Below are 13,482 nucleotides of genomic sequence, written 5' to 3' on the forward strand. Positions count from 1 at the left end.
AAGGAAGGACCTGCCCCTGTGACTCAGACCAGGGTTATGATTGCACACACACACACACACACACACACACACACACACAGCAAGCACCAGCCTTACTGAGTGACCCAACAGACAGACCAATGGGACCCTCCAAAGGAGCTCTGGGCTGTCTGGGCTCTATCACTAGCACTACAGGTCCCTGCCCCTCTATGGCCTCATCATCTCCATCTATAAATGGGAGAGTTGTAGTCCTGAGTTTCCTCTGTCACAGATACACTCCCCATGAGCAGCAAGGACCCAAGGGAGCCAGGTCTCTCATGGTAGCTGCCCTCTAGTTCTTCCCTTGGCAGGGCACCCACCTGCCCATAACTCAGGGACACTGCACTTGGCTGCCTACTCCGGCCAGGCAGGCCTTCAACAGTTGGCCACTTGGTACTAAGAAGCCAGGCTCAAAGTCAGAATGGATAGGCACTGGGCATGACATCTCATATCCTATCTGGCTGTTCCCTGAACTTAAAGGGAGAGGCCCAGCACAGTCTGTCCCTTGTCCAAGGCCACCCAAGCAGCAGTAAAGTCCGGAAACCAACCTCCAGCATGCCAGCGAGGAAGCCAGGGCTCCAGGGAGGAGCTGCTGGCCAGCATCCACTGCAGGTGAGGGGCCAGGACCCTGCCAGAGCAGCTGGTGGCCCAGCTTTGGGATATCACAGGTGGTGCCTTACTGCTCCAGTGTTTCTGTCTGCGTACCAGCCAGGGAAGGCAGCAGGAATGATGTGGCTCCTCTTTGCTGGCACTGGGGAAAGTTTTGTGAAGGATTTTCCTTTGGAACTGAGGCTGGGAAATGGCTGCATTTAAGGCTTTAAACCAAGACTTCTCAGGACTGCAGGTCAGGATGATATGCTGGGCAGAAAGTGGGCTCCACAGTCTGTGTAGGGCTGAGACCATGGGTCAGACACGCTGGCTACAGGCCTTTACAGTGGGAATGCGCAAGGGGACTCTCCCAGGGGCCCTGTTTCCCAAACTTTAACTTCTCTGATTGAGGACCCCTGAGTGCTGGGACGTCCAGGCTGGACATTCCTTGAGACACACACGTGGAAATGCTGACTTAGCCCTGGATGTATAAGCGAGACGTATAAGAGAACTGTGGGCAAGAATGGAGGGCCCAAAGTCAAGAACAGGAAACAGGAGGGCATTACCCCTGGACGGGGCAGTGGAGAAATTGAAACCCAGGCCCCAGTGCCATATGCCCCTGTAGGACAGAAAACCACACAAAGGAGACCTATGAAGGCTACCCAGCCTCCCTTTTAGAGGTAACAGTGATCCAGGAGGGCATATCTTCAGACAGACTGTCCCCCAACCTCAACTCAAGCCCACGCCCTGGAGAGGTGTGTGTCTGGTCCAGTTCAGGGCCCTCTCTCTGCAGCAGGGCCGCTCAGAGGCATTGCTTAACCAAGAAGCCATTTGGCAGGAGGTGGGCTCCCAGAGGAGCTGGTTTGGGGAGTACCAACCTCATGGTGCAATGCTCCTGTCCACCCCGGGGCAAGCGCTCCATCTGTCCACAGCTGCTCCTGAGTTACTAACCAGGGTTGGGAGGAGGTGCCCAGCCTCCCAGGCAGAATTTCCACCTGCAGCCCAGGCTGCAGAGGGTAGTGAAGCAGGTAGCAGCTAGGCAACGGTGAGGTCTAAGCACTTATTACCCTTAAGTATATGTATTTAATGGTAAGTTTGCATCATTTAATTTTCAACAGTGACTCTGTGACAACGGGTTAGCAAAATCATCAGACGTTTAAATCAGCTCTGGAAAACTGACACAGTGTGTCCAGCATACAGCCAAGGGTTTTATCAGTGACAAACCCTTTCTGTTCTCCCCATTTTTCTCCAGGCAAACCAGGGAGCAGGAGACGCCCCCCGACTTTTTTTATTTCTCTGACTACGAGCGGCACAATGCGGAGATCGCTGCCTTCCACCTGGATAGGTGAGCCCCCTCCTCCACAGAGCAGCCACTCCCACCTGCACAAGGGAGCCCCCTCCTCTGAGAGCCAGGCACCCATCAAGCATAATTACACAGGTCTGTTAGTGGCCGAGAAGGCACAGGCCTGGCCTCTGGGGTCCACAGTGTATTGTCACTGTCATTTCCCCGTGGCGGTCTCTGCAGTCTGTGTTCAGAGCACCCTACTAGAATTGGTTCTTTTAACTCTCATGATGCCTGGGGGGGCAGACCTTCACACCCCAATTCCACAGACCAGAAAACTGAGGCCCTGAGAGAAATACATACCCAGAGATGGGCCCTTTCACTGTGGCTCATCACCTAGGCAGGTGCCTCCTGTATGCCCAGCAAGGAGCATCCAGAGGAATGGTAGGTTTGGGGTCTCAGAGAACCCAGGAAAAAGAAAAGCAGGAAAGAAGAGAGGAAGAAGTATTAGAGCCGTGAATTTTAATATGGCTGATCACAGGGTGGGAGTTCTCTGAGGGGAAAAAAGACTACTTGAAGAAAGTGGTGCCCACAGCAAAACGAGTTGAGGCCTGGTCCCTGCTTCCTGAGGGGCAGCTCTGACCTGCAGGATGCAGCTCATTTTCAGGTTCCACCTGGCTACAGAGAGGTGGAGGCCACGCACAGGAGCCCCCATGGGATGGTCAGTGTCTGCCCTCAAGGGGCAGCCCACAGTCTGACCCTGGGGTCAGGTTCAAGGGATCTGGAGGTCAGAGAGCACCCATCAGGCAGCAGCAGAAAGGAACTTCTGCATCTGGAGCCTCCTGGCTGCTCTGCAGGGCCTTAGGTGGACAGTAGTGTCACCCCCACCACCATCCCCAACCCCCGCAGCTGGCTGAATGCAGAGTCTGGGCCCCACCCCACACCCACAGACCAGGATCTGCATTTTAACAGAATCGGGTGATCCATGTATGATCACAAACCTTGTGTGGTGACTGCAGAAATCTCCAGGATTTCCAACCATTGCATTTTCCCAGAACAGCCCAACCTGAGAGAAAGCCTTTCTGTGGAAAGAACCATGGGGGCTCCCAAGCCGTGAGGTTGCTCTCTAGAAAACATGGACCCCAGTCGACGTGCTTATAAGACAGGGCAGCAGAGCCCAGGGTATGCCTGCCTGTGGGAGGTGGTGCATGCTGCCACACATAGCCAGCCTGACCCTGGGTCCCAGGTATGCAACCTGTTCCTCCACGCCCGGCCACTTTTGCAGAGGACATCGATGCAGCTATCCTAAGTCCTGTGTCAGCAAGAAACGTTTGCATCTGGCATCTCCATTTAATTAAGCAAGTGGCAGTGCGTGCCGTGGAGCTCAGAAAGAGTTCCATTAAGAGTGGTTCATGTAATTTAATTTAGTTTTAAATTTAGCCCTAGAATGAGGGCATGTTTTAGTTATCCAGGTGCCTGGCAAGGCTGAGGCAATTGCACAAGGACTCGTCCTTCCAGGGTGTGTTCGGCCTGTTGCCGATGGTGCCAGGCAGAGCCACGGCCCAAAGCCGGATTTGAGCGAGGGCCAGGAGAGGCCTGGTTCATCAGCCTCTGCCTGGGCTGCCAGGAATCCACCACAGAGAGTGAAGACTTTTTTTCTCCGTCCTTCTCTTGCCAGGATCCTGGACTTCCGCAGAGTCCCTCCTGTGGCCGGCAGGATGGTCAACATGACCAAAGAAATTCGGGATGTCACTCGAGACAAGAAGCTGTGGAGAACTTTCTTTGTCTCTCCAGGTAGCTATGCACGGCCCTTCATGGGGTTCCCAACAGGTGACGCCCTTGGTAGCCTCTAGAGAGGGGTCATACAAAGGCCACTCCTCTAGCCAGCTTTTACTTGTCCTAGCCTGTCCATCTATTGATCCATCCACAAGGCTCCAGAAACCAGAGTTGGGGGTCTTCCTCACTCACATGCCCTGTGCTAGGCAGGAAATTATTTTTTACCTCTATTCACTGTTGGGTTTAGAAGGCAAAGGAGCTCCTTCTCGGATATGCTTAGTCTCTCCTAGTGGCCTTGTCCTCCCTCCTCCCAGACACTCTCCAGCAACATCCATACCTGGAAACAGGCCAGCAGCCCCTTCCCTCAAGGAAGCAACTAGTGAGAGTAGAAGCTCCCCCTATCTGTGCCCCTGGAGGTAGCACAGGTGCTGGACTCTTGGGTGCATCACAGAGATCCTCAGCTCATAGAAGCCCTGACACTTTGCTTGTGAACCCCAAGTGTGCACTGATCACACCCACTCACTCCTGGGCCCTATTGCTCTAGACCTGGTGACTGGGGCTGACCTCACTGTCTGAGCTCTTCCTTGCACTGGGCCCCTGCTGAGCTGCTTCCTACCAATTCTTCTGTGCCTGCTGAGCCCTGGGGAGCCCTCCTGCTTCTGCTCCATTCTTGAAGGAGCCCAGTGGTTCCAGCAATGCCTGCAAAGCGGAATGAAGTGGTGGGTGTGTGAACTAGGCCGGCTGGAGACGCTCACACTGCAGGAGGGCCCCAGCCACATGCCCAGCTCCGCAATTCGTGCACATAAATCCAATTAAGGGCCTCGATTAGCTGTGTCCTAAGACTTCCTGGCACATAAAAGATCAATGTGCGTGGCTGGCCCCGTCTCCTAACTGCATTGGTGAGCTTGTCAGAAGCGAGGCCCGGAATCCATATCCATACGTTAGCTGAGCTTGTTCTTGTCCTCCAGCACACATCTGCACGCTCATCTGGTCTCCTCCTCTCAGAGCCTCCTAATGAGAGAAAAATAGGACAGAAATCCCCAAAGGGCAGAGAAGAATGCTCCCCACTCCCCCGGCCTTCTACCGGCCCCTCCTGACAGAATCAAAGGACCCAATGAGAGCCTGTGTGTTGGCGGGGTCTTTGGGGTGGGTTGTGCTTAAGCTGCCCCAGAGACGGGAGGGTGTCACTCACAGGCAGTTCTCTGTACATGGTGCTGTAAGAAGGGGCCTTCTCTTAGGATTTCCTGCAGGGACCTAAGCTCTGAAGTCCCGGCCCCCCTCAGCCTCAGAGCTTGGCAGTTGGGTCATCCTTGTGATAGGCAGGTCCACTGTCCTGTGCAATGTTGTGGTCTTCATTCCAGGATGGGTGGTCATGTCACCTCCTGCATGGTGACCCACATCCTCCTGAATCAACCTCCATCCCTCAGACAGGCCCATCCTGGACCTTGCACATGCAGGCCAGGACTTTCTGGGTTCATGAGGAGGGCTGTGTGCTCCTGGTCAGGACCAGGCCCTGGGAGCCCATGTCCACTGCACATTATTGGAGGGGCCCTAGCCTTCCCCTAGCTCTCTAGGGGGCAGATACCAGCAGCACTCAGACCTGTGAGTCTTCTTCATTTTTTTTTCTTTATTTTGACTTTTGCAGTGACATTTTTCAAAGGTTCAAAATAGTTAGAGAATAACACCCCCCAGGCTTCGGTGCCCACCACCAGGTGAGCAGTTACCAACATTCTTAGACCCAATGCCCTGCATTTCAGCAAGACCTCCTTCCAGGCTCTCAGTTCAGAACAAAGGATGACACAGGTCCAGGGGTAGAGAGGGAGGGGTCCAACTCCCCAGCACCTGATAAGCTGAGGATGGGCCTGGACTGAGGACACAGGCAGATAATGTCATGAGTCCCAGGTGCAGGCTCAGCCTCAGGGATGTGGGCAGAGGACAGCCCAGCACCCCACAGCACCGGACCCCAGCTGACAGTGCTAACAGCACTCCCATGGAGGGCTGCTTCTCTTGGTGGCATGGGCAGGTGGGACAAGTCCACTACATGGGGCAGGACTGTGCTTTCTAGCTGTCACCCAGCAGTGCTGGGCCATCTCTGGGTGAGCAGGCAGGGAGGGTCTAGGTGACAGGCACAGCAGATAAAGGGCTAAGAGCAGTGCAGCTCCTCCCCAGCTCCACAGACAGGCCTATGGGGTAGGTTGTCCTTGTCTTGCTTTTAGTTTTATTGAGGTGCGTTGGCCTATGGTGGTAGGTACAGAGCATTTAGCCAGCTAAGCTTGGAGGCACTCACTGAACGCCAATGCTGTGGCGCCCTCTACCACCAGCACAGGAGCTCACGTCCAGGCCCCCTGAGCTGCCTTGCATGTCCCGGGGCAGCCACCCCCTGTGGTGTGAAGCACCTGGAGGCTCAATTCATATCTTTTGCGTCTGTTCCCTCACCATTCTGTTGCCAAGGTTCACCCACGTTATTCGCATCTCTGGAGATTGTTCCTTCCACAGTGGAGGACTGTGCCTTGGGGAGATGTGTACATTCTGCTGGTCCATTCACCTGTCCACAGGCATCACATGGACCTGCTTAAGTAACTTGCTCAAGACCAAGCAGAGGAGCTGGGGTTAGAGGATATAGGAAAGGAGAAGCTAGAGGTTTTCATGCTGGGCATGATTTCCCTGCTGATGGGTGGCAGGTGGGGTGTGGGGTGCAGCAACCCAAATGGCTCCCAAGGACGAAGCCACTGAAGCTGCTGAAGCCACCCACTGCAGAATTTTCAGTATCAATGGATTTAGGTCATTATCTAAGAGAGAAGGACTGTGGATTTTTGTTTGTTTTTAAACAAAAGCCTGAGCCACTTCTTAACCTAAACAGATAAATCAAGATCTTACCGCATCCCTCTTTGGTTAGTGTTTGGTCCCCCTCCTGGCCCTCAGCAGGGAACTATCAGTTCCGAGTCCCAGGAGCTCCCCACAGAGGCTGATTGTGACACTGCTGAAATCCCGCCTTTAAATGCCTCGCTAGGGCTGCCGGGGACCAGGGACTCCACAACAGACATCTGCCCTGGCTTTTTTTTTTTTTTTTTGGCTTTCAATGACATTTTCTGCCAGCTGCAGATTCACCCAGGATACTCCAGAAGCTCCATGATGGCCCCAGGCCCCAGTGGCTCATTGCACCTGGACAATGCGCTCTCGAACTCTGCGCCACTTCAGAGTGCAGCCCCCCCGGGATCCCACCCACTCCCGCGCCATGTGCTGCTCTCAGCGTGATTCTTCCCAGAGCCTTTGGGAACGTGTGGCTTCCTCTGGAGCAGTGGGGTCTGGGAGCCAGCCTTGACCTCATTTTAGAAAACAAATCTGCTCAGAGTCATCAGTATCACTTCTGCTTTGCTTGCACTTCCCGACCCACCCGATGCCAAAATTGTCATTGCTGCTTCACTAGGAGCCAAGTCTCCCGGGGCAGAGGACTGCCTCTGGGTTTGGTCAAGAAAGAGAAGACCCCAGGTGGCCAGGAGGACAGTCTGGACAATAGAGGAACAATAGTGGCCCTCAAGTCCCAGGGTCACTGCAGGAAGGAAGCGGGCTACAGCCCTCGGTGAGCCCAGGCATGGTGGGGTCTGTGGAAGTCGCATTCAGAGAGGGCAGTTAAGTGCCTGATACCACACAGCTGTGGGCAGGGCCAGGTCAGAGCCCAAGACTCTAAAGCTCCATATGCTCAAGGAACATGTTCCCTGGCCTTTTCTGTAAATTTCTGCAAGGTGGATGCTTCTGTGTGGCCTCCCCCATGCAGGATACAGGTCATGGGCAGCTCTCAAAGCCCCCAACTCCTTGGGGCTTTGCGAAGCATAGAGATTTTTACCCAGGATTAAATTGGCCCTTTTTCTTCCAGACTGGCCTGAGTTTGCCCAGATGGTCATCAAGACTATCCACACAGTCCCATTCAAATACACACTGAGGAAGAATGGGGCTTCCGACATGGGTCTTCTGCCAGCAGCTTGAGGGTCATCCCTGTGATAGGCATGTCCACTGCCCTGTGCTACGTTGTGGTCCTCATTCCAGGATGGGTGGTCATGTCATCTCCTGCATGGTGACCCACATCCTCCTGAACCAACCTCCATCCCTCAGACAGGCCCATCCTGGACCTTGCACATGCAGGCCAGGACTTTCTGGGTTCATGAGGAGGGCTGTGTGCTCCTGGCCCCAGGTCAGAACCAGGCCCTGGGAGCCCATGTCCACTGCACACTATCAGAGGGGCCCTAGCCTTCCCCTAGCTCTCTGTCTACTAGAGCTACTAAGTGAAAAGTATGCCCACTTACCCCTCAACATGGGGCAGTCCTCTCTGCTGCATGGTCACCTTCTCTGGACTTCACATAGCTGCCTTATGTGATCCTTCTCCCAGGCTGCGGGCACAGCTCAACCCTCACACACAGGTGAAGAACTGAGCAGAGATGTGTGCTGCTTCAGCCAGGTCATGCAACTGGAAGGAACCCTGACTTTCAGAGCCCCAACCCCACCCTAGATACCCTTTAGAGCTGGTGAGGAGGGATCCTTGCCCTCTTCAGGTGATACTGTCTAGAACTGGCTTAGGAGGACGTGGCTGTCCACATGATCAACTTTCATGGCACCCTGAAAATGAATTGACTTGTGTCAGCAGCCAGAGCAGTGCAGCTGATTCCCCCAAGATGGACCTATGGTAATTATCCAGCTTTGGTGCTGTGGTGGAGGCCAGGAAGGGGAGAGGCGGGGGGCAGCTCATGGGGAGGACAGCAGCTGGGACATCCTGTGTTCCTAGGGCTGCAGCTGTGCCAGCACCCTCCCCTCTCTCCATCCCCCCCCTGTGACCCTCACTGGCCACTCTCCTGACCCTGTGAGTGGGAAGGAACAGGGAGCCAGGCAGGGCCCCTCCTGCTCCACCAGAGGCTTCCTCCCTGTCTCCACAACCCGATGCATGTGCAGGTTTCTCCACCAAACAAGTCAGAGCATGAAAACACAGATTCACTCAGTAAACAAATACAAGCATAGAGCAGACCATCCATAGGCTATGATCAGCATGCGGCCATCCCAGAGCTCCCAGTAGGAGTACCATAAACCACGACAGCAAAGAGCTTGGAGTTTTTAAACTTTTAATTGAGGTATAATTCACATGCCATAAAACTCACCATTTCAAGGTGCATGATTCCGTGGTTTTAGTACATTCACTATATTGCCCAATCCCAGAATTTTTCCCCCACCCCAGAAAGACCCCAGAGCCTGCCCCAGCACTTGAGATGCCCCTGAGCCCATGCGTGTGGCCTCCCCTGCCTGGCTTCTCTCACTGGGCAAGATGTTGTCATGGCTCGTCTGCAGTGCAGGCTCTCAGCACTCTGTTCCCTTCCAGGGATGGATGATACTTGGTTGTGTGAAAATCCTATATCTTGTTTAGCTGTTGGTCAGCTGGTGGCTTTGGGGCTGAGTTCCTGCTGTGAGCAGTGCTGCTGTGAGCACATTCAAGCAAGGGGTGGGAATATATTTCATCTTTCTTAGGTAGATGCCTGCAGGTGGGGCCGCTAGGTCACATGCTAGCTGCTGTTAAACAAGCACCTGTGCACATCACTGCCCCCAGCAGGGCACTGTGGTTCCAGTGTTCCGCATCCTCGTCAACTCTGGCAATGATCAAGACCGTTCTCGTTGGTGTGAGGTGTTTTCTCCTTGTGGATTGGGTTTGCATTTCTCCGATGACCACTGAGGAGCATCTTTTCATGAGCTCATTGGCCACTTGTATGTCTTCTGTGGAAAAAGATCCATTCAAGTTCTTTGCCCATGTATTAATTGGATTTTTTTATTATTTAATCATACAAGTCCTTGACATATGCTGAGCACTACATCCCCATTAGCTTTGGGATTTGCAAAGATTCTCCCATTTTTGTGGATTCTCTCTTTCTTCATGGTACAAATCATTCTGGGAACTACTGAACGAGAATCTGGAGTTTCCATGGACTGCAACCCTTGGATTCTGGGGCAAGGAGAAGCCAGCCAGCTCCGGCCTCAGACTCCAGGGCTGCGGGGCCTAGGAGCCCACTGCAGGGTTGACTCATGGCCCGGGGCTGGAGGTGATCACTGAGGCCATGTGAGCTTGGGAGTGAGTCCTGCCTTTAAGAAGCTCCAGGCAGAGCCCTGAAAGGCCAGGGGTGGCACGTGGGGACAGCTATAAGTGATGGGGTCTGTCTCTCCCACCAGCCAACAACATCTGCTTCTACGGGGAGTGCTCCTACTACTGCTCCACAGAGCACGCACTCTGTGGGAGGCCAGACCAGATAGAGGGCTCCCTGGCAGCCTTCCTGCCCGACCTGTCCCTGGCCAAGAGGAAGACCTGGCGCAACCCCTGGCGACGCTCCTACCACAAGCGCAAGAAAGCAGAGTGAGTGCGGTGCTGGGCCCCGGGCACCTGGGATGACTTTGTCCACTCTGCGACTAGGACACCAGGACTGGGAGGGCTTCGGGTTCTCATGACATGGGACAGGAGGCAGGGCAGGGCCAGCCATGAATCCAACCCTGAGTAGCATGTGCGATGCACAGTGGGCTAGGTGATTGGGAAGGGCCTTGACGTGAGATTTAGAAGCCCCCGAGGCACTGGCCTTACCGCTGGGTCCTTCAAAACATGACTTAGTATTTGCGCTTGGCCCTTGCTTCCAATTCCTCTTGTTCCTTATGCAGAAGAAACACGTCCTACTCTCTCAGCCAAGGTATCCTGATAAGTGCAATGTCCAGGCACTGTTTCTGAAACAGTGAATCTCCACTGTTTGATAGAGTTTGATAGTAGCTTCAGGCCTGGCGGGGGCCTCCACCTGGAGCATGATCACCTCCCAGCCCCATAATCCTATTACTGCAACCTCATAGCCCACAGCCGAGACACGTCTCTCTGTAGGCACTTGGCCCACATCCCAAGCCCTCTTTGCCCAGAGTGGCCCCACTGGCTCGTGCTGTTCTGAGCCCTGCAGCGCCCAGAATTTTCCCTCAGCCTCCCTATCCATGGAGGAGTTCCCCTCACCCTGGCTCTCCTGCAGGTGGGAAGTTGACCCCGACTACTGTGAGGAGGTGAAACAGACTCCGCCCTACGACAGCGGCCACCGCATCCTGGACATCATGGATATGACCATCTTTGATTTCCTCATGGGTATGTCCCGTAGGATGTGCTGTCCACTGGGGATGCGGGGCCCAGGTCCACCTGTGCCAACCCAGAGCTCCCAGTGGACCTGCCTGGCACCTTACTAGTTACGGTTCTGCGGGGTTGTGGCCCTGGAGGCCATACTTGGGGTGGACAGGAGGCACCTCTCTCAGCAGGCCAGAGGCCTCTGAGCACCTGTGCTTATCCCCACAGGCAATATGGACCGCCACCACTACGAGACTTTCGAGAAGTTTGGAAACGAGACATTCATCATCCACCTGGACAACGGAAGAGGGTGGGTGCCCTCATGTCTAAGAGCCCAACAGGCTGGCCACCTCTGCCCTGTGGGTGGCCTAGCCCAGAGCAGGAAGAAGCAGGCCTTGGTGAACAGGGGCGTCCCAAGACCCATCCCTGTGTGAAATACAGGCCTCCATTCAGAGGCAACAGGGTCCCCGTCACAGGAAGGGATGGCAGTTGGCCTTGACAGGTGCTGGGTTTATGACAGTAACCCTGGGAGGTGTGTCCCATTGTCCCCTTCTGTTGCCCCAGGAATATAGGCCCAGACAGGCTCTATCTGGGAGAGAGTGGCCCCCAGTTAGCAAGGCAGGAGGATATCCATTCCAAAAAGGCTGCCCAGCCTGTGCAGCCCACTAAGGACCTGACGGTTGTGCTCTCTCACGGCAGGTTTGGGAAATACGCGCACGACGAGCTTTCCATCCTGGTACCTCTACAGCAGTGCTGCAGGTAGGGCCCAGGCCTCCCCTGGAGGCGAAGGCCCAGATCTCCCTACTTCCCTGCGTGACACAGGAGACAGGCGTCCATACCTGGTGGCAGCCCATAGCCACACCATGGCCATCAGTTCTCTGCCTACCCATCCACAACCCCAAGCTCCAGGGACCCCCACAAGGACCTAGGCTGGCTCCTGTCACCACAGCCCTGTGAAGCTGCCAAGCCCCAGAGCAGACACTAGCTTAGAACCAAGGACCCTGCACCCCAGCAGCAGCTACCAGACCGTCCCCCTGCCCCTCCCACAGTTGGGGACACGGGCTTACGGGGCCAAGTGGTTTGTGCTTCTCTCAGAAGACATCTCAGGATCCACCCACCCAGGTCCAGCCAGTTGGGTGAGCTTGCCTGTATACTGCCCTAGGGCCCAGGGTGCCTGCCTACATCCCTGCAAGGTGGGGCCCCGTCCGCATGCAGGTGAGAGGCAGGGCCAGTGAGGTACCCATCTCGGATCTGTCTGTCTCTCCCTCTGCCTCTCTCCATCTCTTTCTGTCTTTTTCTCTTTCTCGGTCTCCATCTCTCACACTTTCTCAGCTTTCCTCTCTCCCTCCAGGTCTCTTTCGGCCTTTCTTCCCCCCACCCCTCCCCTGGGGCCACCTGCCCCACCCCCAGCCCATGCTCACAGCCCCCTCTCCGCAGGATCAGGAAGTCCACCTACCTGCGCCTGCAGCTGCTGGCTAAGGACGAGTACAAGCTGAGCCTGTTGATGGCTGAGTCTCTGCAGAGGGACAGGGTGGCGCCCGTCCTGTTCCGGCTACACCTGGAGGCCCTGGACCGGCGGCTGCGCATCGTGCTGCAGGCCGTGCGTGATTGTGTGGAGAGAGACGGGCTACGCGGCGTGGTGGAGGACGACCTGGACCCTGGGCACAGAACCTCCACTGAGAGGTAGTGACCTGCACCACCCGCACTGCCCACCCAGGAGCATGGCTGCACATGCCACATCATGATCCCGTGAAGTCGTGGACAGGACAGGGTTGTCCCTGCAGTGACCTGCCGCCCAGTGGCGCAGCCTCCTGAGAGGCTCCAACAGGACACTTCCATGCTTCTCCAAGACCCAGGACAGGCAGGATATGCTGCCTGTGGCTGCAGTAGAGGCCTCCGGTCCTTTTTGTGGGAAAGGAAGCCTATTTCACTGTTTTATATTTACATAAGGTGCAATGTACCAAGGGAAGGACGTCTGCACGGGCCATGGTCACCTCCAGCCCTGCCCAAGGGCTCTCTCCTGGTCCTGTGTGGCACCTGCACTCTGCACCTTCTCTTTCTGCTCTTGCCTCCCACGCCTCCGCATTTAGAGGCTGGAGAGACCCTTTGGGGATGAAGGGGGTTCCCGGTGGATGTCAGGGCCTGCGTGTGGACAGATGGACACCCGAGTGTGAATGACCAGTTACTCCCAGTATCCAGCAGTGGCCCTGCCCCTCCCCGTTGCAGCAGGCACCACTGACCCACGGCTTTGCTCTGGACAGTTGGTATGAACGTCACACGGGTCCTCAGGGGCCACAGCAGCAGGCCGACCTTCCCGGCATCTTTGTGGAGTAGTTTGCGATGTGGTAAAAGTGCAATAAAGATACGGCAAGCGTGTATTTTCGGCCTCACTAGGGCAAGGCCCTCACACCCTGGTGCTCAGCTGCCCGCCCGCCAGTCCTCCCAGAAGGTAAGGCCTGGAGCCAGACATGACCAAGGCCCAGCGCGCCCGATGCCCATGTGGCCCAAAGCCCAGAGCCTGCTGCCGGGGAGCCGCCTGCCAGCCCCGGGATAAACAGGCCGGGCGAGGCCTGCACTCCCGAAAGCAGGGATGGGCATGAGGGGAGGGCAGGGCAGCTGCAGAGCCCTCTGAGGACTGGGTGGAGATCACTGAGGCCACAAGAGGCCCAGAGGGCCACACCCTGTCAGGCAGACACACCGTGTC

At 55.6% G+C, this 13,482-nt stretch overlaps 1 protein-coding gene across 1 annotated transcript in view; it reads left to right on the forward strand.

Moving 5' to 3' along the window:
* Positions 1-13,156, forward strand: part of Fam20c (FAM20C golgi associated secretory pathway kinase) — a 52,163-nt gene extending 39,007 nt beyond the window's left edge. The window contains exons 4-10 of the mRNA XM_005339823.5: positions 1,859-1,951; positions 3,567-3,682; positions 9,866-10,046; positions 10,693-10,802; positions 11,007-11,088; positions 11,478-11,537; positions 12,216-13,156. Of these exons, the coding sequence (XP_005339880.1) occupies positions 1,859-1,951; positions 3,567-3,682; positions 9,866-10,046; positions 10,693-10,802; positions 11,007-11,088; positions 11,478-11,537; positions 12,216-12,465 (892 nt within the window). The 3' untranslated portion in view covers positions 12,466-13,156. The remainder of the gene's footprint in view (positions 1-1,858; positions 1,952-3,566; positions 3,683-9,865; positions 10,047-10,692; positions 10,803-11,006; positions 11,089-11,477; positions 11,538-12,215) is intronic.
* Positions 13,157-13,482: the final 326 nt, after the last annotated feature.

This window comes from Ictidomys tridecemlineatus, chromosome 10 (assembly GCF_052094955.1).
Source record: "Ictidomys tridecemlineatus isolate mIctTri1 chromosome 10, mIctTri1.hap1, whole genome shotgun sequence".
Lineage (NCBI taxonomy): Eukaryota > Metazoa > Chordata > Mammalia > Rodentia > Sciuridae > Ictidomys > Ictidomys tridecemlineatus.